Source organism: Sphaeramia orbicularis, chromosome 2 (genome assembly GCF_902148855.1).
Source record: "Sphaeramia orbicularis chromosome 2, fSphaOr1.1, whole genome shotgun sequence".
Taxonomy (NCBI): Eukaryota; Metazoa; Chordata; class Actinopteri; order Kurtiformes; family Apogonidae; genus Sphaeramia; species Sphaeramia orbicularis.
This window is the reverse complement of record NC_043958.1, coordinates 9,810,076-9,837,008: the sequence shown is the minus strand read 5'-3', so window position 1 is coordinate 9,837,008 and position 26,933 is coordinate 9,810,076. Positions and strand designations below refer to the sequence as shown.

Here is a 26,933-nt window from a genome sequence, read left to right as displayed (position 1 = left end):
AAGTCGGGGGAGCAGCCAGTCAAAGCCAGCCAGCATCTGAGCGGAGCCAGCGGAGGAACTGGAGCAACGGCGGACGACAGCTCGCCCTGGCTGAAATCCGACAGAATTCCAATTGGTGAAACCGCAGACGGTGCGAGCGGCGGAATAGTCGTCGACATGAACGTGAAGGTCTTCCATTTGGGCTCGGGAAGCTGAAGCATATTGCAGCCCGGTCACATTACGTTTTCGTTGGGATAAGCCATCTGTGATACACTGGGTGTGCACAGCGCGAGCCAACCGGTTATTGCATCGACGGCTAGCTCATATTAACCCAGCTAGCCAACCATTTTCAAGCGCCCTGTTAGCTTGCGGTGAAGGGAGCATCTTGGTCGGCGGATGCTGCTGCTGAAGGAGTCCGTTATCTTCCGAGACCAAGCAGTGAGATACACACCCAAAGCATGCAAAAAGAGGTATTTTTCTGTCAACTAGCGAGGAAATATCCACGCCCTGTAGTCTGGTCTCTGGTTACTGTTTAGCTAGCTGACTGGCTAGCCTGCCTACCGGGGAGAGTAGCTGAGGAGAAGGTGGGGCCGCGGAGTGACAGCTTGGACGCTAGCTAATGTGGCTAGCAGGCTAACTTGGACTGTTGGCTGCCCACTGGTTTTTCTCTAACTGACTTCAGGGGGGCTTAAATTACCAGGTGTCTGCAGTCTGCCACAGTAGCACCCCAGATAAGCAAAGAAAATCCACTGCCATTGATTTCTTTCCAAAAAACCCGTGTGGGTGGGATATCTTGTGGAGAGCATCCTCTGTTACCTGTAGACCATGGCGGACGACGACGTGCTGTTCGAGGATGTCTACGAGCTGTGCGAGGTGATTGGCAAGTAAGTACCTTCATGAAACCAGTCCATATCCCCTTTGTGCCCAATTTGTATCCCTCTGTTTTTCCACACACAGCACATCAGCAAGGCCCGGGTATAATTGCAGTGGTTGCTGTGTTCACAGGTGATGTGAGGTCGCTCAGATACTGTATGTGCAGAGATTTCACCTCAACATGGGGATTAATAGTCAGAACATGGATGCTGTATTATATTGTAATATTCTCAGAAGGGAACTGCTTCAGGATTATTGATTGAAAAGAGCAGAAATATGCATCATCCATTCATTTACTTGAGAGAGTTGAGGGTGTGTTATAACATGCATTAAGACATACATTTATTTCAAATTAAAGTAGTGTGCCTTTTACCTCATTACTCATAGTTGGTACTTATAGTTCAAAAATGTATGTAACATAAAATGCAACCCAATTGTACACAAAACATCTCAAATCAGCCTCACATGATCTGCACTTGTGACAGTGATAATAGCATAATAATATAAAATTCTGTAATGTAGTACTTTAATAGGACCCATTCTTTAACGCTCTTAGTTGAATAGTGTTTGTTTAGATTTCAGGGCTAAATAAAGGATTGGAGTACTTCTGTCTAAAGAGCTGACAGAGTCAGAGTTTGAAACCTGAATCGTGTGGACAATTCATGTGGCTGCACATCTAGAATTTTCCTTTTCCTAATCCCCCATTTGACAGAAACCATACCTGCCGACATAGTTACAGGCAGCTGCGAGGTGCTTATGTTTACATGAAAGCTACAGACTTGCTGAAGCACACACAAACCATGAAATATCAGGCATTAAGGTCATGTGAAAATCTGAAATTGCTGCAGCATGGGTCTGTGTGGTCTGAGATTGCTGCTCTATTCATCCCAGAAGTGACTGACGGGTCCATCACAGTCTGGGACTACCACTGATTGTCCCCCTCCCCCCTCCCTCACTTCGAGCCTCACTCTCTGGATGTCTGAGGCTCCATTAAGTTTGTTGTAGGCGAAAGAAGCACACTCTCCAGACCCCCAGGCCCTGTTCTTTCTTCGGAGACTTCCTGTTGCCTTGGTTACTAATTGATGGTTGGTCCAGGACAGTTACCTTGAAGTTCCAGTAACGGATACAAGGAGCCACTGGCATTTGACAGCGCAACTCAAATAGGTTTTTGAGTAAAGGGAAGTGGAAGATTTTTTTGTTACTCTGCTGGACATGAGGCAACAATGTCGATGCTGGATATGTAACAGTCTTTAATATATCACAGCAAATAAAACTGAACAATCTGTGAATGCATTTGTTTTTGCTTGTGATCAATGTCAGTCAGCAGGGCTAGTATCAATGTTTGGCTGATATCTCTGCATGCCTGCCTTATAGTGTTCTATACAGCCGTAGGATACCCTGCACTAGGCTTCAACTGGTGTAACTTAATACATCTGGATGACCTGTACAGGATTTAGTAACCTCTGTCCATTTGGTACAGATAAAAGTAACTGCTCACAAAGTCACTATTCACACTACAGTCCGATTTAAGTGTTCTTAGCCAGTGCTTTCAGTCAGTTTTGTCAGTTGGGACACACAGTCCAGACAGGTCTGAAGAGGAGGAATTTAAGACAGTAGAAGTTTGAAGTATAAGTTAAGCTTTAGAAGAGAAGTGTGGTGCTGCTTTTATGTCCCAGAAAACTCCAGAAAATCCTCCCCATACTGCCACTTCTTTTGTTGAAACTGCAGTTGATGGATCAAGTATGTTGAGTCCCGGTGTCTCGGGATGTGTTGCAGGAAGAAGGGGGGATCATTTTTCCTCAGCCCTGAGGAGGGAGGGGAAGAGAGGCTGAGGCAGATCAATGGAGACAAGTGGAGTTGGGAATGGGATGGCCCTGAGGCTAAGGATATAAATAATGCCAGCAGACATTGACTGCAGCACTCTTCCATCTCCCTCTTTGTTTTTTAACCTTGCGCTTTACCGTCGGCACCCCTGTAGGTAGTAACCAACATGTAAGACAGCTGAAACCTGAGAAAGTGATTGATTAAAAATTGAAATGGAAATTACTCTGTAGCCACAAGAAGCCATAATAAAACTCCAGTCCATGTTCCCGTGTCTACTCGGGGGACATTCTGGCTCCTACATTCTGGCTTAAGCATGTTTTGTAACAAAAGCTGGGCCATTTCGTCACATAGATTTATCTGAGTGCAAGATGGATTGAAGGCAGGGCAAAATGTGATTCATTTGCTCGAATTGATTTTCAGTGTAGTTTTTAAAGGCCACCTCCAGGCTTTTAATACTTAGTTTTGTCATGTTCTTTCACTTTAAATTGAAAACAGGAGGCCTGTTTTGACCCTGACTCTGTATCTATTTGTGATTTAAGAACAAACAAAAAAAAAAAAAGAAAGAAAACTGGCACTTTGGCAAATAATTAATCAACTCTGTCTGATCAGGGAAACCTAATTGAAAAAGCTATAAATGATAGTGGTTTAATGGACTAATCTTTAATGAGTTTGTCCTTTACCTCTTTCCACGAGATGGAATGGCTGTCATGGTGATTTGTCTCACATCACTGGATGATCTAGGAGCTGTTTTATACTGGGAAGTGTGTGTCTCTGACCTTTGACCTTAGCTCCTTTAAACTGGTATATAAACCTTATAATCCATTCTGTCCTTCCTTCAGACTTCTGTTGTTATCCCCGACTGGCTTGTGCTGGAGGGGAGCAGACAGGCTGGGTGGGACTGAAAGCATTTGGTCACTATCACTCTTCAGCAATCATCTCTAAATTTGCATAGTAAAGAGACTCATGTTGTGGGTGATTTCTACTGCAAGACAGTCAGTAAGATGGACAAAGCTTTATTTGTAAAGTTTTGGTTTGTTCTGCTTTGACAGTAAAGGTTTGATGTGCATCTTAAGAATTACATCTACTCGGTATAATCCAGAAAGGCTTAAACGCTGTGTGAAAATGTGTTTATGGAGTGTCCTAAACCGACTGAAGGGCGATAGAGAACTCTGTGCACTGACAGAAAGAGAGTTGGCTTGATCTGAAACAAAAAAAGGTAAAGGTAAGCTGGCGAAAGAAATGACCTGGCAGTACGCCTCTTTGGAACCGAACCTAGCAAATTTGCAGATATTCATGTACTGAGTTCGAGCTGCAGGGTGTAAAAAGTAGAAGTTGAAAATACACCCTCCTTCTGCAGCTCTCTTATCTCAGTCCAAATCCAAAGATTAAATAGAAACATGGATGACCTTACTTAGTGAAGCTGAAAGTTAAGCAGTTATTGGAGCTGCGTATTCAATCACATATTCAACCAAAAAACACCAATGATTATCTAAAATCTTGCACCAGTGAGTTAATTTTTCTGCAGATGTTGTATTTTGTTTTGGATCACTTGAATTACAATATGTTAAAAAGTCAATATTTATTAGTTGAGGTTGCTTAGAGGCACGTTAACATGGGTTTCTAATGAGGCTTGGTAGTTTAACAAAGATAGACCTTGATGTCTATTTTTTAATTTGTCATTCAGAAGGCACTTAAGAACATCTGTTGTTATTATAGCTTGTGCTAACTTATAAACACGAACACAAGTGCCACTTTTAGGATGTTTTGTCTTCACTCCATTAATATTTATATAACAGTTCAACAGTCATGTGTTATACTGTATATATTTCACTTTGCTCTGATTTTACCACAACCAACGCATATTTTCATTAATTTTTAATAGAGGTCGACCAATATGGGTTTTTCTAAGGCCGATGGTGATATCTACAGCTGATTTTTGAGGCTGCTGTTTAAGGCCAGTTTGTTTGTTTGTTTTGTTTTTTAAAGCACATTGACTGGAAAATACAATTGAAACACTCAGATAATTAAGATTTTTATGCAGCAATATAAATTAAATTATTAATACACGTACACATAGTAAGTACTCTTAACATTTTTTGAATTTCAAGTGCTGCCCAAATATCGGCTTTTGAAAAAAAATTTAAGGCCAACATTGAAAAAAATCAGTATATCGGTGAACCTCTAATTTTTAAACATGTTATTTTGTAAAGTGATTAGATTTTGGTTATAATTGCAATAAGTGTAGCCAGCTTTCTTAAATATGAAAGGATAACAGTCAGACCCAAAAATGACTTAGAAATAATTTTACTTCCATTCATCTCCAACCACCAACTAGTATAATACCACCCACACCTTCTTAGGACCCTGCTGGTCTCAGTGAAGTTTTTTTGGGGGTTTACGTCCTCTTAATGTGGTGTGAATGTCCAGACAGATCCTTTTTCCCCTTCATTTTCAGTGGATAGATTGTAGCAGCGTGGAGAGCTTAACAGGATCTCTGAAGTGAGAAGCACAGCTCAGAAAGGTAAAGATATTTGAGCTTTTAGCTAGTTCAACCAGTGATTCATCCAAACTACATATGTCTGCCTTATATTGAGGGTATCTAATTATACTGCTCATGCAGGCAAATATTTATTCAGCTACGGTGTGGTTTCAGAACAGGAACACTAGACAGGTCAGGTGTCAGTCTGACTTCTGACTGGATTAACTGCGGTGAAAGATGATCCCGAGTATTGAACAGGCGTAGGTGGTTCAGGGTAGCTCATTACACACACAATGTTTTTCGTCCACATAGTAAATATGTCTTAAATGTACAGCATTAACCACAAGCCTGTTGTTGAGATTTCCAGCTCTAATTGAAGTGTTGGTTGTGCTGAAGCAATTTAATCCATTTATGTCTGTAATGATTGTGTTTGAATAGGGCTTAGGTTGTTGAGAAGTACTATTGCAGCCCTGGGGTGCTCATTAGAGCTGAGGATATTGGGATGTGTGACTCACTCCAAACCAATGAAGTGATCAGTCCTCTGGCTTATTCTGGGTTGGATAATTAAATTGCTTGGACGACACTTAAATCTTACATTTTCATTGATTGTTTTACAGTTTTAGAAGTGTACGCATAGATTCTCTTGAACTGGATGGAAGCCTCAGCATACTAATGTAACGCTGAGTTTCACCACGATGCCACTGCAGACAGAAATAGCCACAGAACTTGCTTGTTGTTTAACTTTGAACCAGCCAAGATTTACAGACAGAATAACGATTTTTTAAATTTTTGTCCAAAAAATGCTTTTTTTGAGGGAAATTTTATTTGTTCAGCTTGACACAGTAAGCCTCTCCCAAACTGAGGGTTGGGGAATGTAGAGCTGTTAGTTGTGAAAGTAAGATATGAAAGAAGAATATGATATGTGTTCTCACTTTCTGAATTTGGCAAGAAGATGAAAATGAGGTATTGACAAAACTAATGCAATAAAAAAACAGAGACTTTGTGATACTTATGATGTAGGCAAATGCAAACATTATCACTGTTCAAGATATTTTCCTGAGGTGTTTCTTTTAGGTGTCAAGCTTGAAAAGTTTGGGAAACATTGTAATAAGAATAAAGTTTCATATTTGGAAAGTTACTATCGGCCAAGCCAAGGTGATTAAAATGATACTAATGTGAACCGGCAATTGGCACTGATAGCGCTGATTGGAAAAAGAAGAACGCACGGTAGTTTTACTTAAATGCAAAGCTCCACAAAAGTACACAACAGAAGCGATGAGTTGAGTATATTAACAAACTTCAGATGTGCACACTCGGTGGTTCATGAAAAGCTAATCATATACCCCTTATGTAGGTGTAGTTGAAGCACAGAATAAATGTGACTTTAAGTGGTACAGTGACACATTACTGATTGGTCTTTTGCTGTGTATTTTATGTAGTTTACCTGCGAGCCTTATTAAATTCAACACCAGGTGCTTAAGTTCAGCTTTATTCTTCTGGTTTTATTAAAGCAGCGTATGACTTTCATCACAAATTTTTCTTCAAATTTGTAAAAACCTGACTTCAAATGGAAAATTGTCTCAAGATTTTCCAAGATACCGGAGTTAATTTCAAAAATGAACTCCATGAACCCCGATACCTGTTGGCAAAATTGTGGGGCTCACTTGGGGAACTATACCCACATTATAGACGTGTCCTAAGATCAGACCTTTCTGGGATGATATATTTGCTGCTATGAACATAGTTTTCAACCAAACATTTTCTAAAGAATTAAAGTTTACTATTTTAGGTGTAATCTCAGAAAGTTTAGAGGGAAACAACTGAAAATACCTTTTGCAAATTTTATTAATGACAGCCATTAAATGCATCATTGTCAAGTGGTTGAAACCTGAACCTCCCACTTATAACATTCGGATTAAGAAAGTGAGGGAAATCTGTCCGATGGAGCAAATTACTGATGTACTTAGAATTCAGAGAGAGATATTTATGAAAAGATGGAGCCCCATAATTAACCTTTTAATGCAGTAAGCATTCAGAAGTGGTCAACTACATGTATGTTTTGTTTTTTTTTTTCTCTTTTTATTTCTTTACACTGCCATTTCATGTTTCATTTGTGACTAATTGTAATCAATATCTACTCCAGATATCCATATTTTTTTCATATATGACATATAGGGATGTTTGATTAGATATTTTTATATATGTAAAATGCCTTGTATATTTGTATGAGCAAAACTAAATAAAAATTAAGTAAAAAAAAAAAAAATTGTAAAACTCGAGTGATAGCCTAATTACCACTACTCTATTAGTCTTTCCGTGTTTACACACCTAAATTTTCGGAATGTGTCATTGTGTTGGCTTATCATACATGCCTCAAGCATACAGGGTATGGCCAGGCCCTCACCACTCACTTGCTCCTGACCCTAACCCTAACCCTTACGTGTATGATAAACCTACACAATGACATATTCCGAAAATGCCATGAAACTGATGTCTAAGTTTTGTTTTTCACGATCACACACCCCGTATTATAAGATGACAATTGATATACATTGATTCCTTCCATTTCTTCTGACCTGGTAGCGGACACGGTTTCATTGCTCGTTGTCTCCATGTTGGTTGCTGCTGCGGCTGTGTGGAATTCCCATTCCCTCAACGCACTTCACGACAAAATTTCAAAAAAGGACCGAGTCACGTATCTGTTTAGTACGTAAACAAACGAACTGCTTGTGATGGAGTCATCTTCAAAGTTGTTCACCATGAAGCAAGTGATTTAGGTGTGAAATCATGGAAAGACTCATGGATTAGTGGTAATTAGGCTATCATTCCAGTTTTACAAATTTGAAGAAAAATTTGTGATGAAAGTCATTTGCTGCTTTAAGAGTAAGTTATTAAAATGTGTTGTTAAACCTGTATTGTTAATTTAACTACACTTTGATTTTATAGTGACAGATTTATTACAGCTCCTTGATTTTATCAGCCTGTTTTTTTTTTTTTTTTTTTTTTTTTTTATGCCATGTTTTTGTTGACATTGTGACAGCACATTGATTCAACCCTTTAGTAGTTTATGAGGATATAATGAATTTGATTGCATTATGGAAAGATGTCTTTGTAATGGTCCGTCCCCCAGCTTTTGTGTGTAAATAGGAAGAAGGGTTTGTTAAACTGGAAGACTGAGGGTTGAAGCCCTTACTTGGCATGCACCACTCTATCGACATATCCTCAGGCAAGACACTGGATGCCTGCTGGGATCAATTAAACATCGCATTATTGAATGTGTCATCTTCCCATCTGTTTGGCTTGAGAGGATATTAAAGAAATATTTTTGATGTATTCATACGTTATTTTTAAAAAGTCTGTTCTGGCTCTATGAGTATACGTGTGTGTGTGTGTGTGTTTTCCAGGATGCAGCACTGTGGACTATTGTTGTGTTCCTTTATATGTGCTTATTTAGATGCAGAGTAACATTAATTTTCTTTCCTCAGAGCCATTCTTATTTTTCTTTTGATCTTGCCTCTATGAATTATACCTCATGTGTTTGTCTAAGCTGCCCACACACAGCAGATCAATAGTTGTGAATGAAAGGCATAAAGTTAAAGCTGTCTTTCACACAACAAGGCCAGCTGCTCAGGGAAGGGTAGGTGGTGGTTGGTTGGAAGGTTTTATCAAACCTGGTTTCTCTTTTGGTTTGTGTAGCGAAAATGATTTTCTGCCAAAGCTTTAGAACATCCTGAGGGTATCTCTGCTCTAAATTTCAGTTTGCAAGTGAATGCTAATTTCCCTGCTAATATTCAAAGGATTGTTTCCCCAATTTGCATAAGGAAGCGCTCTGGATTAATGGCGCTCAGAGACAGACATTCATAGACTACACTGAAGCAGCACTGAAATTTGTTGAGCTTGTTTTGACTAACAGCTTTGCGCTTCAGTTCAGTTTGGGCAGCAGTGGAAACCAAACAGCTGTTATCTTCTGCTGGAATCACATTAGTGAACTAATATGTTTGCCCTTTCAGGGTTCAAGGCTTTTTATTAGCCACATACAACATGATATGAGCCACAGTGCTGCTTCATAGCATGCCTTTCTGCAGAAATGTATAAATATACAGCAACTGATAATATAACTGAGCTGTTAAAGCTAAATGAAATCATTTCTCCAATATGTTCTTGCTATTTAATTCATATTAAACAAACATGTGCAAATTGTCAATAATCATGAATTCTGTTGCATTTACAGTATGTGAAGATCAGATTCTTTGGTCCACTACTAAAAGTTTGAGTACCCCCCCTCAACTGAGTGAAAAACACTAACTGCTGGCCACAGCTAAAGAGCAAAAATGCTGCTTTAAGCAAAGATGGTTGCTCTCAGGAGAGCCATACGGGTGATGTTGAGTCTGCAGCTACAGATGTGCGCTGTCCCTGTTTAGGAAAGGAAAAAAAATCAGACCTGAGTAGAAATGTGGCATATAGCCAGTAAAGGTTTTTATAAAACAACCTAACATCCAGTGTTTGATTTACATAGAGTGGAGAGTGGAAATGAGTGAAGGAGCAGTCTGTGAAGATTGCCACTTTGGGCTAATGCTTGATGACTGCTGCCGTCGGATGTGAGCCATGTGTGGGCGTTTTGTATGAGCCCACTCAGCACAGCTGCACTGATGTCAGTATGGCATGCAGCCTCTGTGTTTCCTCACGCTCAGTCAAACACACATTCTCAGACCTATTTGCTCTTATAATGCCTGTGTAATAGATACTGTAAATGGCTGTAAGGTTTTATTTTTTTAAATTGTAGAAACTAAAATGAATTGCTTGTAAATGTATTGAACAGAATATGAGCCCCAATCTGCTTCCACTTGCACAAACAGCCCCATTTGTGAATGGATGTTCAGTGGAGCTTCCGTAAATTGACACTCAAGATTACAGATGAGTTAGATGTGTAAAATCTGGCAGGTTTACCCATCCTCGCCTCAGTGCTTAATGGCAGTAATGAGTTTTATTGACACACATTAGATCTGTGCCAAGATGGCCTCCGACTCACTCCATCATTTGTATCCCTGTGTTTCCAGCCTCTGATTTAACTCCCTTAGTCCTTTACCACTCAAACACAGACCCCAAACGATTCTAACTTGAAACAGGGGCGTCAAAGGCTCTGTCTTGACGCCTCCACTCGACCCTCCTGCCCCAAGCAGTACCCGCCACCTTTGAGACCCTTTTTTGATGAGAAACACAGCTGCTACACCAAATCAACCCAGAGGGGCAAAGGTCGGCAGGGTTGACAGGTCGTCTGCAGGATTCCTGTGGATTCTGAAGAGAACAGCGTTGTGTTCTCCAGTTTTTCTCGGTGTAGGGCTCGCACATGCTGCCTGCCTTTATATGCTGGGGTTAATCATTACAGCAGATGTGAGAGACAAATGTTGAGAGAAATTCAGTTACAGCTCCCAAACTCACAGCATGCACAGGTGATTACTGTTTGTTTGACGCTGACATTGTTAGGGAAGGTTTTTTTTTGGCATATCAATTAATCCCAACCTGTTAACTGCCACCATTGCTTCAGAGAAATTGGCAGTATCTTGTGTACATTTGTCTGTGTTTGTGTCTCCAGAAATTGAGAACTGTAGACTATGAGATTCAGAGACAGCTGTAACACAGCAGGAAGTGTGTTTCTGTGTGTGCACGTTAAGTCTCAGTGGACATCGTAGACGGAGGCAGTGCAAATATCTCTGCTTTCACTGTCTGTTCCCACCGCTTCGTTACAGATTTAATGTCATGGTCTGTGCTCTGGTGTAATGTGAAAAAAATCACCTACGTCTGTGAGACTAATAAAATAAGATGTATTACTTTTTACATTGGAAAAACATTGGAAAAATGTCTTCACGACTCAATGTGGTACCATTTTAATGATTCATTTGATGACCGTTTAATCTGACAGTTGACAAGAACTGATTATACCAATTGGATACTTGAATATGATGATGATAATGATTTGAATATGATACATTAAACACGGATGCAGCTTTTACTTTCCGGTTTCAAGTCGATCTCGATGGAGTTATATTAGGAAAGGAAACACAGCCTTACAATGTTGGCTTCCTCTTGAAATAGGGCTTGTAGGGTAGGTCTCCCTACCTCAGGTCTCTATAATAAAGCTTTTATTTTAGCTTTTACAGCTGTGCACCACACCACTGCTCTGTAATTCCCACTGGCACAAGCATGGAGCCAACACTGGAGCTAACCACTCACTGTAAATCCAGACTAGCCTCAGAAATAGCTCTGTTTCTACTTATTGCAAAAAGGCTGGTGAATATGGATGTGTAGGTTGTGCATATGATTATCTGCACGTATGTTTGTTGTAGGTGGATATAGAGATGGCAACACAGCTTGCTGTTTTTAATATTGAACAATCCACATATGAAAGAGGTTGATGTGCTTGAGAGGAGAGATGCTAACTCAGTGTATGTGTGTGTTACAGGGGTCCCTTCAGTGTGGTGAGACGCTGCATCAACAGGGATACCGGCCAGCAGTTTGCTGTGAAGATCGTAGATGTGGCGAGCTTCACCTCAAGCCCTGGCCTCAGCACAGAAGGTGAGCAAGACCATGCCAGACCTGGTTTGAACTCTGGCTGCCATTACATTTGTTTGGTGTTATTCCACTTGGCACACCAGATGGGTGGGGTTTATAGAATCAGGACAAGCAAGGATAGAATGGATCTCAGAGAATTACACTTGTAAACACATGTGTTTACACCTGAGACAGACGTACAGCACCTGTCTGTCAGCCATATTTGTCTTTCTAGAATACCATCCCTACCCATAAAGTTCTTCTTATGGAAAACCTTCCTAATATTTATTTCTTTAGGAAAAATGTGTTTTCATCTCAGTTATCAAACACTCTACCACATGTGCAGGATAGTAGGGGAAAATAAATGCACTACAGCTGAGCATTTAGACAGAAGTCTCATCTTGCATTTATTTATATTAAATTATTATCCATATCATAATACTGGAAGGTCTCAGAGCATCTGTGTGTGTTTATCTGCAGGGTTCTGAGAAACTGAGACGTTTTTAACCGACCAATTTGGTATCCACAGTTGAGGAATAGTCACATTTCCACATAAAATATATTGGCAAGTTGATAGGACCAATTTTTCGGGAGATATTTGTCATTTTGGAATACAATTGCCTTATAATCATGTTGCTCAGTTGACTGGAAGCGCAGTACCACGCTGCATGACGGGAAATGAAGTTAAATACTGGAATGACGCATTTACTAACTTCAGTCCCTAGATATCGGTATTAATATGACACTTGGTTCCCCACGGGTCAACGTGCTGGTATTACATATTATGATTTAGCATATATTCTGAAAATTGCATGAATGAATGGTTAACATGAAAATACCTCATGGTAAATCCCATTTCTTTTTATAATATGAAATTCTACACTTAAATAAAACATACCTTACCTATTATTTTCATACTTTGTACATTTTTGTACAAGTAAAGAACATTTGGGATGATGTGGACATGGATTCCATTTCTCACATTCATGTTGCCACACATTCAAGACAAAATTTTGACATGGGTTATTTAGGGCTAATGATGAGTTGAAATGATGAAATAACTGTGATTAAAAGTAATGTGAAAACATGATGATGATTTGATACAGTTGCAGAAAAAATTATTAGACCACCCTTGTTTTCTTCAATTTCTCGTTCATTTTAATGCCTGGTACAACTAACGGTACATTTGTTTGGACAAATATAATGATGAAAACAAATATAGCTCATAAGAGATTAATTTCAGAGCTGATATCTATCTATTTTCCATGATTTTCTTAATAATAATCAAAATCACTTAAGTTTTTTCATCAATAGCTATGGCATTGTACTGCAAAAAACAGTGCTTTTAGACATTCCATGTTTTCTTTTGTCTGTTTTAGTCACATGAAACACACAGGAGTTAGTACTTGATTGCATAGCCATTGTTTTTGATGACTTTTGATGGTCTAATGATTTTTTCCGTGACTGTAGAAAAACGGCATCCAGGAAAGGTCTAGTGTTTTTAGAAGCAAAGAGATTTCATGCATGATTAAACAAGACAATGAAATTCCACATTGTTCATGCATTACAGAGGTATTGCAGAAGAAGGAGATAGTGCCACCAGTAAATAGTGAATGGCACAATGCAAAAACAAACACACCGTACTGTTGCACATATGTGTGCTAAATGCATAATTGCCCTGACTTTTTCTCAGAATTGACAAATATTTCCAACTGAAATGACACCGATGAGACCAAATGTGAAGTATATTGTCATCACACTACTTACAATGAAGTTCAAGTCGCGCAAACTCATCACTGCTTTTTCCATACTGTCCCAACAACCTTTTATTCATCACTACACTGCAAACAGCAAAGGCTCTCCTTCCTGTTTAACCCGATTCTTGTACAGTTGATAATAGAGGTTAGTTAGTCTGTTATTGCATCCGGTCTACAGTGTAATTTGCTTTTGAGGCACAATTTTCTGCTCAGTTATTTATGAGACCAACAAAAAATAAACACAGCATGAAATTGTAGATGTTTTTCTCTTGGTTAAAGATATATAGTCATATTGCAGACACACCCAGAAGAATAATATGGAACAGTGTGTTTTTGCCCGTTTGTCGACAAGCGCGCGCATTTGTTAGGTCGTAATAGTTTGGATGCGTGAGGTATTAATGCATGCCATATCTCACCATGTGGCTTTGTGCTTTGTCATGCTGAGGTTTATGTGTCTTTGTGTGTGTTAGAAAAAGGAAGACAGAGATATGGAGACAGGGATCATAGGTGTGTGTGTGTGTGGGGTGTTGGTGCTAGTGTTGGCATTCACCATGTGCCATCTGTGGATCCACAGTCAGAGATTAGTCTGGCAGCCAATAACAGCAAGACAAGGAAATGACCTAAGGGAGGAGAAGCAGTATATGTAGAGGTTCACATCAGTGTTTCCCAAACAACGGCCTACCGTCATTATGGATGTCAGTATTTTACCACAATCACAACAGTGAATTCACCTTACAAATCGCATGTTAGAATTTTTTTAACCTGGGAATAGTTTTGGAAAATGTGCTTTGATTCGCTTCAATTTTCTTTCTGCTCAGCCCATGGTCAGTTGCACTGCAGGCCTGCCAACAATATATGATGACAGGAATCTCCAGGCGGAAGGAAGTCATCAGACAGATAATGGGCAGTGCTTTTGGAAATAACACTGAAGCTAAAATCAGTGTAAACTGCTCAAACAAACTGGGGGAAACATGTATTTATTTCTTGAAAGACACGAGAATGCATGTCACGCTTCCGATTGTGAGAAAGGCAGGCTTATCAAAATTTGTAGGCAGGATCCGCTTTATTTATTTATTTATTTATTTATTTATTTATTTTTAAAAAAGGCACCAGAGGGGGAAAAATAAGCAAGTGGCCTCTCATTCAGCCAAGAAAGAGGACTGAAGTGCAGCCAGATTTGGAGAGTGGTTCCTGAGACCACATGCTTTAGCTTATTAAGAAAGGGGGTGCGTCAGCATAAACGCAAGTGAAAAGGCACAGAAGACAGAAGTGTAGGCTCGACCGGGCCACAAGCTGAGTTACAAACACTCATAGTTCTAAATAAATCCCGAACGTTTGTTTGTGCGAGCATGTGAGGAAGTCGGACAGAAATAAGATTAATAGTGTAATTTCGAGTTGAGAGTATTGAGTAAGGGCAAATTGAGTGAATTTGTAGAATTACAGATGGATAGTGAGCATTCTCAGTCAACATTAGAGCCTTATGGGAATTGGATTTTAGGAAGAAAATGCAATAGTCCAATTTGCAGTATTATTAGTTAGATGCGTATTGTAAGTTTAGATAATGAACATATTGGAAACACAATTCATCACATCAGTACCACAGATGAACTGATGATGTGTGACGGTGCATTTTTCACTAAGCTGGTTTTGTCCTCATGATACATGCGTAAAATACTGATGACATTAAATATTTTTAAGCTCAACACTATGTGAGATTGATGAAGATTGCGTCGCAGGTAGTCAGGCCGAGACCTTTAGGTGTTGACGCTGATTTTGAGTTGGCCCAGCAAGTGGCATTGGTTTCATTCAGTGTGTTCCAGGCCTCTCTCTGTCTGAGTGGTTTCCTCATTGCCGTGCGGACACTGGGCACCATTGTTAAGTTCAAGAATGGATACTCAATGAGACGGACCGAGGACGAGTATAAAGATGAGAGGAGAGACATAATGAAAGCAGTGGAATGGGAGAATGGGGGCTCTGTAGTGGGGACACGGCGTCATTTCTCCGTGTTGCATAATGATACAGTCCTGTCACGACACAATGAACACACACACATCGGCAGACGTGCAGATGGAGAGTGGAGTGTGTAAATGAGGTTTTTATGGAGTGAGGAGCTCAACAACAGCACATTATGTCTGTCAGCTTGCCTCAGCAGTATGCGCCTCTGTCTTAACACTTGTCTTGCCAGTCAGCCACGCAGTGCAATGTGGCGGATTTCCTTCACTCTATAGTAATTAAATAAAATAACCCCTTTTGGTATTATTTTTTCACTTAAATTAAAAGACAAGAATTCAACAGTCATATTATATTTTAATGTAAATGAGAGTGAGACAGATGTGTGTTTAAATGTACAGTGCCACAGCTTCTATTTCTTATCTTTGTGTCAGACAGCAGCATGCGTCTATGCGGATTACATGCTCTGTAACTCCCTCTAGTGGTGTAGTTGAGGTACAGACAATTTCAACAGACATGCTTTTTCTGTCCGAAATTATGCTGGGATTGCTAAATGAAATGTTGCTTTCATTACGGTGTTTTTTCAATGTAAAGGCTGTATTTCCTGTGTGTTTGTGGTGGTGATATTTCACATTTGGTGCCTGTTTGACTTGAAAACGTTCATAGTTTATTACCTACATTTTTATTTGACAAAGTGCACATTGAGCTGCATAAAGGAAGCTTTTCAAAGCATTTTTCTGCATGCAGTGGATGGATTATAACACATAACCCATTTGGCTTGTTTCTTCAGACAACCAGCGTCTGATGCATAATTTATTAGTTTCTGGATACAGTATTGATAGCAGGTCTCAGCAAATGATGTCACTGGAAGGCCATGCTATTTTCCAGATGTATTACTGACTTGACAGTTAGATTATTGTTTTTTATTTTACAAATTTTCACACCATCAACAATATAGAGTAGACATGGTTGACAATTAAGTGTTGTACAAATAATTGTGTTGTTGTGTATGTTTCTAATTAGAACTGAATAATTCACATCCACCTTATGACAAAGAAGGGATGTTTACTGGCATAGAATTTTGCAACATAATCTCTTTGCGTTGCTTGTTCCCCATTGAATGAGCTGGAGGAAGAGTTTGGAGCGCAACATGATGATTTGATGTAAATAGGGCTGTTGAATCATAACATGGAGGTAATAATGATATGTTTTATTTTTGTTAGTTTGACCCAAATGTTGTATGTAGGTGAAAGGAGATGATAATCCTAATGATGTAAAATAGTCACAGCTACTTCAAATACTTGCAATATGCTGACAATGTAATAATTGTGACAGGACTAGATGTGGTTAATAAATTAAATAGCCTTTTGAAACATCAGGGCTGCAACTAGAAAAAGGTGAAAAAAATGTTCCCAACAATATTCAGTGTGATGTCATAGAGGGATATATAAACCATGGATTACTCAGATTTAAGAAACTGCATTTATTTTTATTATTTTTTTATGAATGTCATTGGTTTAATAGTTGACAACTGATCATTTAATGGAGTAACAGTTGCAGTTTCCATATAAACTCATGTCTTGATTGAACTGTGGTATTACTAGATGCAAGTCCTCCGTACGCCGTTTTAATTTTGTCTGCTTCTTTGCTGATCCCAGACCTGAAGCGAGAGGCCAGTATCTGCCACATGCTGAAACACCCCCACATTGTGGAGCTTCTGGAGACCTACAGCTCTGATGGCATGCTCTACATGGTCTTCGAATTGTAAGTCTGCGCAGTAACACTTACATTATTTTATACAACTTAGAATTTTTTATTTTTTTTTTTAACAAGTTCATCTAAAACAGGAAACCACTGATGAACTGCACTCCACACACTCATTTTGTTGAAGCTGCAGAATACTTTTTCCTGATGAGCAACCAAAGCGAGCAAAAATGGCCTGTGGTTACCTGTATAAGCATCTGAAAAGTGGGCAAATCTAGCAGCCACAGACCGTATGATGCAGATGGCTGCTGGTAATTTCACACATTATCATTAACACGACCAACCCCCTCATTTTAGTTGTTTCAGACTTGCTCGCCAGTGAAATATGTGTAAAAAGTTGTTAGGTGTTAAATCGCAAGTAGTTGGTATTAGTTAGATCTCGCTTTACAGTGGTTTATGCTATTTGTGTCCAGGCCTGGGGAAATGCATTAAATTTCTGTCAGTTTTTGGATGTGTTTTCACCCAGATTATGTACTTACTGTCTTTTCTCCAGCCTTCTCTGTATATGAAGTGAAAAGGGAAGTGGTTTTGTCTTTGGTTGACTGAAACTTTGTCACTTGTGATTTAAACACATCGTCCGTAAAGTAACAAATTGCTTTTTTTTGTAAATTTTATACTGTGCTGCAGTTTCTATAGCAACTAGCTCAGAAATGTGATGTTTTTGACTGGTTCCCCATTTTTTGCCCAGTAATCATAATCAGAATATGTATCCCATGTAAGATCATTCATCTACATCAACCACTGTCTTGTTGTATATTTTCTCAGTTAACTTCCTTCGATAATTTGCTTCCTTTTTGAGCATTTGATGTTGTAAATCTGTATCCCACAAGCTTCCCTGGGTATAGGACTGGTTGAAAACTGCTATAATGAGAAAATATAGTGCCTCCATGTTTGTGCCAGTGACGACGGCTCATAAAATTGGTCCCTCGTGGATTTTTTTTAATGCACTTCCCTTTCAGAGTTGTTAGTTCATCTGTACAAGTAGAGCCTGGAGTATGAAATAATGGAAGCATAATTTTAATCTCCATCTTCTACCCTGCTCTCTACTCTTTTCTTAGTATGGATGGAGCAGACTTGTGTTTCGAAATCGTGAAGAGAGCCGACGCCGGGTTTGTCTACAGCGAAGCAGTGGCCAGGTAGGAACAACCCATCAGCATCACTGCGAATGTAGCACGTTAAATATTAATAAAGCTCAAAATGAACGTGGCTTTCATCTGTTTCTGTTTTGTCCTCCCAGCCACTACATGAGGCAGATTTTAGAGGCACTCCGGTACTGCCATGACAACAATGTGATTCATCGCGATGTAAAGGTGAGTTCTGTTGTCTGCGTCCTCATGTAAACCACTTTTACACAGTTTTGAATCCTGACAATTAACTGATACTAGGAGACAGGATATGTTTAACCTTTGTACAACTTTGTTTTATACCACGAATGAGGCAGAGCATTATCCACCCACACTGCTCTCTTTTAGTGAGTGTTGAAACCTGGAAAGCCCCTCATTTCTAAACCTGAGTGATACCAGGCTGTACTGCATGTTAATCATAGGGCTACGTTTATTCTTACTGTAAAATTAGCATTAACCAGTGATTCCAGCAGGAGTATCCCTCAAGCACAGGTGACAACACACTGACACCAGTGTTGAACCAGGCCCAGGAACCCACACATCAGCACTACATATTAACACAAATGTATATAACGCATATTGGTGCAGTTACCATCTGGAGTTGGACTTTGTTGAAAATAATGTGGGATGCAACATGGTCAGTGTATCTTTTGGTAATTGGATTTTCTTTTCAGAAATAAAAGGAAAACTAGTGATTAATTGATTTTTGTTTTAAAATAGAGGAATTAAAATTGGATTTCAGGGCATTTTTCTTTCTCAGTGTCAAAACAGATAAACCAAAAAAAAAAAAAAAAAAAAAGATTGATTTGTGTTTTCTCTTTCTAAGAACAAAAAAGAAAGTTACTACTTGACCGAAATGGAAAAACTGACCAAAAACACCCATTTTTTTTTCATTCTCTGAGACCGGATGTTGTCATTTTCAAGGAAAGCGCACTAATGCCTAGGTCAGAAAGATTTTTACGAATGATGGGTTTGTACGAATCTTCCAGTTTGTACGAAATCTGGAGTTTGGAGACATTTGTGGGGGGAGGATGTCGACGATGTCCAGATTTCCTTTTTTCCATTTCTGTCAGTTAGTAACTTTCTTTTTTGTTATTAGAAAGAGAAATCGAAAATCAATCTGTTTTTTAAATTTGGTTTATTTGTTGTGACACTGAAAAAGAAGAACACCTTGAAATTCAATTTAAATTCTTTTTTAAAATGAAAATCAATTAACCACTCGTTTTTCTTTTGTTTCTGAAAAGAAAATCCAATTACCAAAAGATACACTGACCCAACACAACCAAGACAAATGATAAGTTGTCTATCAAAATGTATAAACTGATATGGCAATATTTTTATTTTACCTTTTCCTGTTTTCATTCATTAAATCACGATTAAAAGTAATTTATTGTTTTAACCAAAATACAATCAATTAAAAAAAGAAATGACAAAACAGCAAAGTACAATATAAAAGAAGCCGTCTGTAGGTGGAGACTTTGGCCGTTCAGTTCAACTTGGATTTTTTTGTTATTTTTGTCGAGTAGGTGGAAGGGTAGTCATGTCTGTGCGGCGCAGTGTGGTGTTGCTCGCACAGATACTGCTCCGTGGTGTGTTTGATACACGGTTTACTTCAAGGTTGGGTGCAGATGATCGTCTGTAGTCCACAGTCGAGCTGTTGAATGTCACGTCGTTGAGAGAGCGAAGTCTGTTTCCGAGTCGGTCCCCAAGTGTCCGGAGAGCTGTTTTACGCACTGATCCAGATAACAGAAAATACATGACCGGATCCAAACAGCTGTTGAAAGCCGAAAATAACAGCATCACCTCATTTGTACGGTCCACTAGGTGCAAGTAGTCGCAGGATATTGTTTGGCTGAGCTGGGACAGAATGTAGACGGGACGGAAGGCGTGGTACGGACCGAAGCACACAGTGAACAGGAAGAGGACGAAGAAGGATTTCTTGGCAGTCCGTTGGTACCGCTGTGCGTTGGGAAGGTCCGGTTTGTCTCGTGACACCTTCAGCAACTGGGCAGCTACCCTTGCATAAGAGGCCACCATCATGAAGAAGATGAGCCAGAACATCAGTACCAGCACACCATTGAAGTAGGCTTTGCCTTTAGCTATGTTTCGCTGCTTGTACTGGAAACATTTATTATTATTCTCCTTGTCCTCGGCTGTAGCAATCATGGGTACCACTGCCATCAGAGAAAATCCCCACAGCACCCCACAGGCCACCCAGCTCCATGGCCAGCTCCGCCCACACAGCCTTATCCTCATTCCCCTCCGCGCTTTGCCTTTCCCCTTCAGCCTCAAGTACCTGTCCAAGCTGATAAGCCCCAGCAATGCAATACTGATGTACATGTTCATGTAGAAGAGGTTCCCCACAGCTTTGCAGGCTACAGATCCCAGCACCCACTTGTTTCCGTTAATATGGTAGAAGACTCTGAAGGGCAGAAACGCTAGGAGGACCAGATCAGCCACAGCACAGTTGATGAGGAACACTCGCACAGAGTTGCGGCTTGCATGGAGGAAAAGGAAGACCCATAAAGCAAAGAGGTTACCCACAAGACCAAAAAGGAAGAACAGAGAGTATAAGACTGCCAGCGGCCAGCGGAGAGCCTCATCTTCAGCTGAACAGACGGTCTGGTTTTGGAAGTCAGTGGTGGAGTTATGAAAGGGAGAGGACGACGGGGGTAGAGAGCTGGCAGAGTAGAGGGATGAAGTAGACGAGTTTGAATCGGATATGAGTCCCGAAAGTGTAAAAAGCGCGGAGGTGGTCATTTTGTCAGACGAATGATATCTTCAGGGTTTGATCATCAGGTTCTGAAAAGTCAAGAATAACAAATCGATTGTTAAAAATGTTGCTTAAATGTTTTTAAAAAGTAATAGTAATAAAAGTTAAAACACACATCAGTCAAGCTCTTCTTAATAAATCTCGACCGCTTACATTGTAACTGTGAAAGTGGCTGGTTACTATTTATTTATTTTTAGCACATTTCATCCCTATTTATTGACAGTGGTGTCTCATCTTTCATTGAGAATATTTTTAATCCCATTGGCTTTCAATTCTTGTGATGTTACATATTTTGGTATGGATTTAGGGTTGTGCAGTAGTTTATTTATCTATAGCTTCAGTACGCCATGTCATAGTATGGTTGGTGTTCTTTACTGCTGTCATGTGTCTGCAGTGTTATTTATTATTATGTGTCTGCACTGAGATATCTTCTTGTTTGTTCTGTGTTTTCTATATGGCGTTGCAGCCCCCTTGCACTATTGCACACAACGAATTTCCCCCCGGGGACAATCAAGTATATCTTCTCTTATCTTAAGCTTAAAGGATGGCAAAAATAGTGGTGCTGCAGAAAAATGTCCAATCAGTCAAGCATAGAGAGATGAGTAATATGTCAGTTAGAAATGTCTCTAAAGGTCACATAAGGAGTACTCAGTGTGAAATACAAATGACTATAATTTATGCAATGCTTTGAAAAATCCCCTGTTTAAGGTCCTCAGAAGGTCAGCAGTAAATGTTACAAGAATCTGTCATTTATTTTGAATTCAAGTCATAACCAATTAACACTCAACAGATCGTACAGTTTTAAGTATGGAAAACTCTGACTGCTGGACACAGATTTTTGGATTAAGGCCCCATACTCACCATCAGTCTTTGTTCAGTGTGAGATCGAGCCCAGCTGTACTTCAATGTGTCGGAATGTGCAGAGCGGTGTGAAGGTAGAAATCATGCGGTGTGTATTTTCTCCCATCAAAGTGGAGGGGGTAAAAGTGAACTGCAAGGTTGGACGACACAAGTTGAATGCGAGATAAAATATGAAGAAGTAGTCCTTGAGTTCTCTTCTGCTGTTCTCACCTTTCTCTTCAGACTGTGAATGTCTCAGTGAGTCATAAATCCTGCAGATCCCTCTTTGTTTTTACATCCTTTTCACAGCGTCTGCTCCTCCCGACCCTCCTCTCGGCTCTCTGTCCCCCCTTTTGTCAGCTCGCCTTTTATTGTATTAGTCCTTGTTCTCGTGTCTTGAATCTAAAGCTTTTTCATTGCCACTCCGTTCTATTTCTCTCCTGCGTATGACTGTTTTGTGTGCCAGTTGTCTTGCATCTGCCCCCTCCCTCTTTCTGTCTACTTTTCTCTGTTCTCATATCACCCCATGTCACATCCTCTACGCCCCTCGCAGTGATAGGAAGTGAGCCCACTGCTGCAGCTCAAACTGTCATGCAGCTTTCTGGGAGAGAACAAAGCAACATGCTAATTTAAATCATGTTCCTTTTTAACCCTGCATGCATGAGATTGATTGTCATGTAGTATGAACACACTGATTGTCACGTGAGTTGGGCCATATTTGGAGAAGTATCAACATATCTGAACTACCTCTCTGTGGTTTTTTGTGTAAGGAAATGTTGCTGCCTTGTAATGTGTAGAAGGTTAAGAATAGCCAAAATCAATAATGAAAATAGCATTATACTAAGTACATTTTTATAAGCCTACCACCGAATGAGGTTTGCACGGTTCAACGGTAGAATAAACAGCCTTATGTATTTATTTATCAACCAGTTTTACAGCACTACTTCTTATGCTAAGTTTAGATCAACAGTTTTATAGTAGTAGACACATTTGTGAAGTGATGTTGCGTTGCAGAAGTCAATCATCTTTATTTATTTATTGGATCCGTCTAAAGACAACGACGCTTCTCTCGAACTTATACAATTGCAGCAACCAGTGCAGTCAGAAGTTCAAGAGGGCATGCATGTGGAAGTATAATGTAACCACAACTGATAAACATGATAAGTATTTCTTGCACCGAGCGCCTGATATCCCTTATGTAGTCACTGAATCCTGGAGCTAGAACTGAATCTTGCACATCAGCATTATCTTGTGAAGTTGTGGTTACTGTTCACCAGCGTTAGATGTCATTATGAAACTTAGGTTCATGTCAGCTGTGCAGATTTGCACAGAACCTGCAGAACTTTGTACACTGCAACTATAGACTGCAAAGAAGCAAAAGAAGTGACAATCACATTTGCACATGAAGGAAAAAAGCAATAACTAAATGATGGATGACACAAGAAGAACCGACAATAAATAATTGGATAGACTTAACCATGGGAATTTATAGGATGGAAAGAATAACCTTTACTGCAGATTTAAAGATGAATTCTTTCATGCAGTACTGGGAGGGATGGGTGAGCTATGTGAGGCCTTTGAGACCCCATTTTGCTGAGATGACTGCATGAATATGTTTTTTTTGTGTGTGTTTTTATTTATCTATTTGTACTGTATATATATATTTTTTTTACTCTGAAATCCTGTATGCCAAGACAATAATAAGCTGCTGTAAATGTTTTAGTTTTTTACACCTACTCTATGGATGTATATAGTTTATGTGTATCTGTCAAATTTTTCAGTGTTTATAAAAACTTAATTTCTGTCAATAAAAAGAGAATTAAAAGAAACAAAAATCATTTGCACATTAAGAGACATTTCCTGGGTTTTCATCTTACGTTTAAAAAGTCATGAGGATTTACCCACAGTCTCTTACTGATTTAACTATAAATGCATGACCGTAAATGTACAGTTTCTCTTTTGCACTTGCCTGACTCATCTTTTTTGTTCTGGTTTAGCCTCACTGCGTGCTGTTGGCATCAAAGGAGAACTCTGCTCCAGTCAAGCTGGGAGGTTTTGGAGTAGCAATACAGCTGGGAGAATCTGGTCTAGTTGCTGGAGGTACAGTAGCACAGTTTGCCCCTGTTTTCCTCCTTACTATATGACACTGGAGAAAAACACAAACAAACTCCCTGTCTTGTAAACACACACACCTAAAAACATACAGAGAAAAGAAAGAAAAAGTCTCACATGAGAGATTATTTTTATCTTTTATTTTCACTTGTTTCCATGTTTTAGTCTGTACCCAAATGATAGATTTGGATTCTGACTCAAAAACAAATCATAAAGTGTTACTAACAGTGACATCATGCTTTCAAGAAACATGTTGCCATTTTGAAATATATTAGTTCTTGTAGTTTGACGTTTGTCTCCTTCCCACAGGTCGAGTTGGCACTCCCCACTTCATGGCCCCAGAAGTGGTGAAGAGGGAGCCATACGGTAAACCTGTGGATGTGTGGGGATGCGGAGTTATCCTTTTTATCCTGTTATCTGGCTGCCTGCCTTTTTACGGCACCAAGGAGCGTCTGTTCGAGGCCATCATTAAGGGGAAATACAAGGTAGTAGCAGACAGGCAGAACGCCTTCATCATGTGTGCATTGCTGTGCAACAAATGTTCTCTCCAGTTGAAGCTGTGCACAATAAAACGATTCTCTTTGTCACTGTGCTGCACTGTCCTTCAGATTCAAGGTTTAGCTCCTACTGAAAGAAAGCTGAACACTTTGTATAAAGTATAAGCGTTGAATCCACAAACATAATGTACCATTGACGTCTGATGCAATAATATCTATATGTACAAATAAGATCTGGAAGGCAGCATTCAGTGTTAATGTCTGATTCACTTCAAGTGGTTTTAAACAACAGCAAAGACTACATTAAGTAAATGAATCAGCAAGGACACAGTGCATCATAGATGTGAAGCAGCAAATTCCTGTTTATCAAAAAGTAAGCAACGTAGCTCACTCCTTAGCTACTTCCATCATCATCTCTGGAAAACATCTATTTAATTCTTATTGATTAGGTTTGCTTTTGTGAGATTTGTTTTTTGTCAGTGTATTGGTTTATTAGTAATGAACCATGTGCTTTTTGTATTCTTGTTTTAACTCTAGTCCAAACCAGACTTGATACGACACACCTCCACTTCAGGTTGCATACGGATGTGTGTCATGCTCATGCTCTACATCAAAGAAATGTGAATGTCAGAGGTGATGTATTGGCGCCTGATGTTCGCAGAAGAGACTGAGATAAAATTGTCTTATCTGACACCTACGCTAGCTTTCCTCTGACGATGTCACCTCAGTTCCTCTGAATTTGACTCAACTTCACTAGACTTGGTTTTGCAGGATCATGCCATCTAAGCATCACTGGTTGTCATAGTGCTGCATCCTAAACTCTTGTGACGTTATCTTCAGCATGTTTACAACTACAAGTGAGGCAACAATTAACAAGATCAAAAATGAAACCTGGAAGTCATAACTACTGAAATAAAATGTTATTTCATAATTTTTTTCTGGTTAGAGTATACAGTCGTGGAAAAAATTATTGACCATCAAAAGTCATCAAAAACAGTGGTTATGCAATCAAGTACTAACTCCTGTGCGTATCATGTGACTGAAACAGACAGAAAAGAAAACATTGAATGCCTAAAAGCACTGTTTTTGGCAGTACAGTGCCATAGATATTGATGTAAGAACTGAAGTGATTTTGGTTATTATCAAGAAAACCATGGAAAATGGATAGATATCAGCTCTGAAATGAAACACTTATGAGCTATTTTTGTTCTTATCATTATATTTGTCCAAACAAATGAGCCTTTAGTTCTGCCAGGCATTAAAATGAACAAGAAATTGAAGAAAACAAGGGTGGTCTAATACTTTTTTCTGCAACTGTAGTCGTTCAGACTCTAAACCTGTGGCTCTGGTGCTTTTGGAGTATTATCTCGAGCTTGACTTGGTGTCCTACCACATGCCACAGTGACATTTTTTGTAATTAAAATCTTCTTTTGTTTTTCATGACAGGGTACACAGGTGTTCAGGGATTACAGACAAGTTATATGAATAGACACATATCAACTTCTTAGCGCATTAAGAAAAAGGAAGAGTGATACTAAAAAAAACTTATAAATAAATTTAAAAAAAAGAAAAGAAACAAAAACCAAAAATAATCCACAGTCACTGCCAGTGAGCTTTCGAATATCGTTATTAGCCTACAGTGACATTTTGACACAGTAGCGATTCTAGATCAACAAATCTACGGTCTCCTTGATTTATTTATTTGAAATTTAGCATTGCTTTGGCTGACTGGGAACCTTACCAAAAATGATACCAGAAATAGTATCTGATTATAACTGGTGGTTCCAGTTCTCACACAGTGGAAACACCAATTATAACTGAGTTGAGCTGATGCTGTCAGTGGAATAGCAGCACCAGTGAATTTTTTACATTAAAAAGTTATGTGAGGCAAGTGTGATCACACCCAACAGCCTAATGAAGAGACGGAGGTATACTCTGCTGCTCAACAGCTGTCGTTGACGTGTAAGATTTTATTTACATAAAAGATAAAGCTGTAAAGATAAAAGCTGTAATTAGCTCTGCTGTCTGCACACAACTTAAGTTTTACAACTATCAAACATGGACTGAGACCCTGCACTAAGCATCCATGAAGGGGAAGGTTAACACATGCTAACACAGATTTGTTTTCCATCCCACCTGTCCTCATTGCCCACCTGTGGCCATGGCAAGAACAGTGATGTTGATTATCAGCACTCTGCATGCTCCTGACAGTGTCCATTGTTCAGTTTTTGCTTATCCGGGTTTGTGTGCTTGTTCAGATGAATCCCCGCCAGTGGGCCCACATTTCTGAGAGCGCCAAGGACCTGGTAAGACGCATGCTGATGCTGGACCCCGCCGAGAGAATCACTGTCTATGAGGCTCTGAACCACCCCTGGCTGAAGGCAAGATCACACTCACACACTGCTGTTGTTG

General features: G+C 39.5%; 2 protein-coding genes across 25 annotated transcripts in view; one reads left to right on the top strand and one right to left on the bottom strand.

Moving 5' to 3' along the window:
- The window catches only part of LOC115430583 (peripheral plasma membrane protein CASK-like), a 50,194-nt gene continuing 23,261 nt past the window's right edge, over positions 1-26,933 (top strand). For 8 of the 22 annotated variants that reach the window (XM_030150823.1, XM_030150733.1, XM_030150807.1 and 5 more), the window contains exons 1-8: positions 2-863; positions 11,616-11,728; positions 17,070-17,175; positions 18,234-18,311; positions 18,413-18,485; positions 23,910-24,012; positions 24,334-24,512; positions 26,780-26,902. In XM_030150823.1, coding sequence (XP_030006683.1) covers positions 805-863; positions 11,616-11,728; positions 17,070-17,175; positions 18,234-18,311; positions 18,413-18,485; positions 23,910-24,012; positions 24,334-24,512; positions 26,780-26,902 — 834 coding nt within the window. In that variant the 5' untranslated portion in view covers positions 2-804. Of the gene's footprint in view, positions 864-11,615; positions 11,729-17,069; positions 17,176-18,233; positions 18,312-18,412; positions 18,486-23,909; positions 24,013-24,333; positions 24,513-26,779; positions 26,903-26,933 lie in introns of all 22 variants that reach the window. The other 14 variants (XM_030150725.1, XM_030150766.1, XM_030150750.1 and 11 more) reach the window with 4 other exon arrangements.
- On the bottom strand, positions 19,670-22,495 carry gpr34a (G protein-coupled receptor 34a). Of its 3 annotated transcripts, XM_030150868.1 has the most exons (3): positions 22,144-22,494; positions 21,934-22,063; positions 19,670-21,101 (listed from the first exon to the last, which is right to left on the bottom strand). In XM_030150868.1, exon 3 carries the CDS (start codon positions 21,057-21,059, stop codon positions 19,809-19,811), a length of 1,251 nt encoding a protein of 416 aa, XP_030006728.1. In that variant the 5' UTR covers positions 21,060-21,101; positions 21,934-22,063; positions 22,144-22,494; the 3' UTR covers positions 19,670-19,808. The 3 variants fall into 3 exon arrangements, with proteins under 3 accessions (XP_030006728.1, XP_030006734.1, XP_030006719.1); XM_030150874.1 differs by lacking the exon at positions 21,934-22,063 and having other exon boundaries at positions 22,144-22,495; XM_030150859.1 differs by having other exon boundaries at positions 21,934-22,494.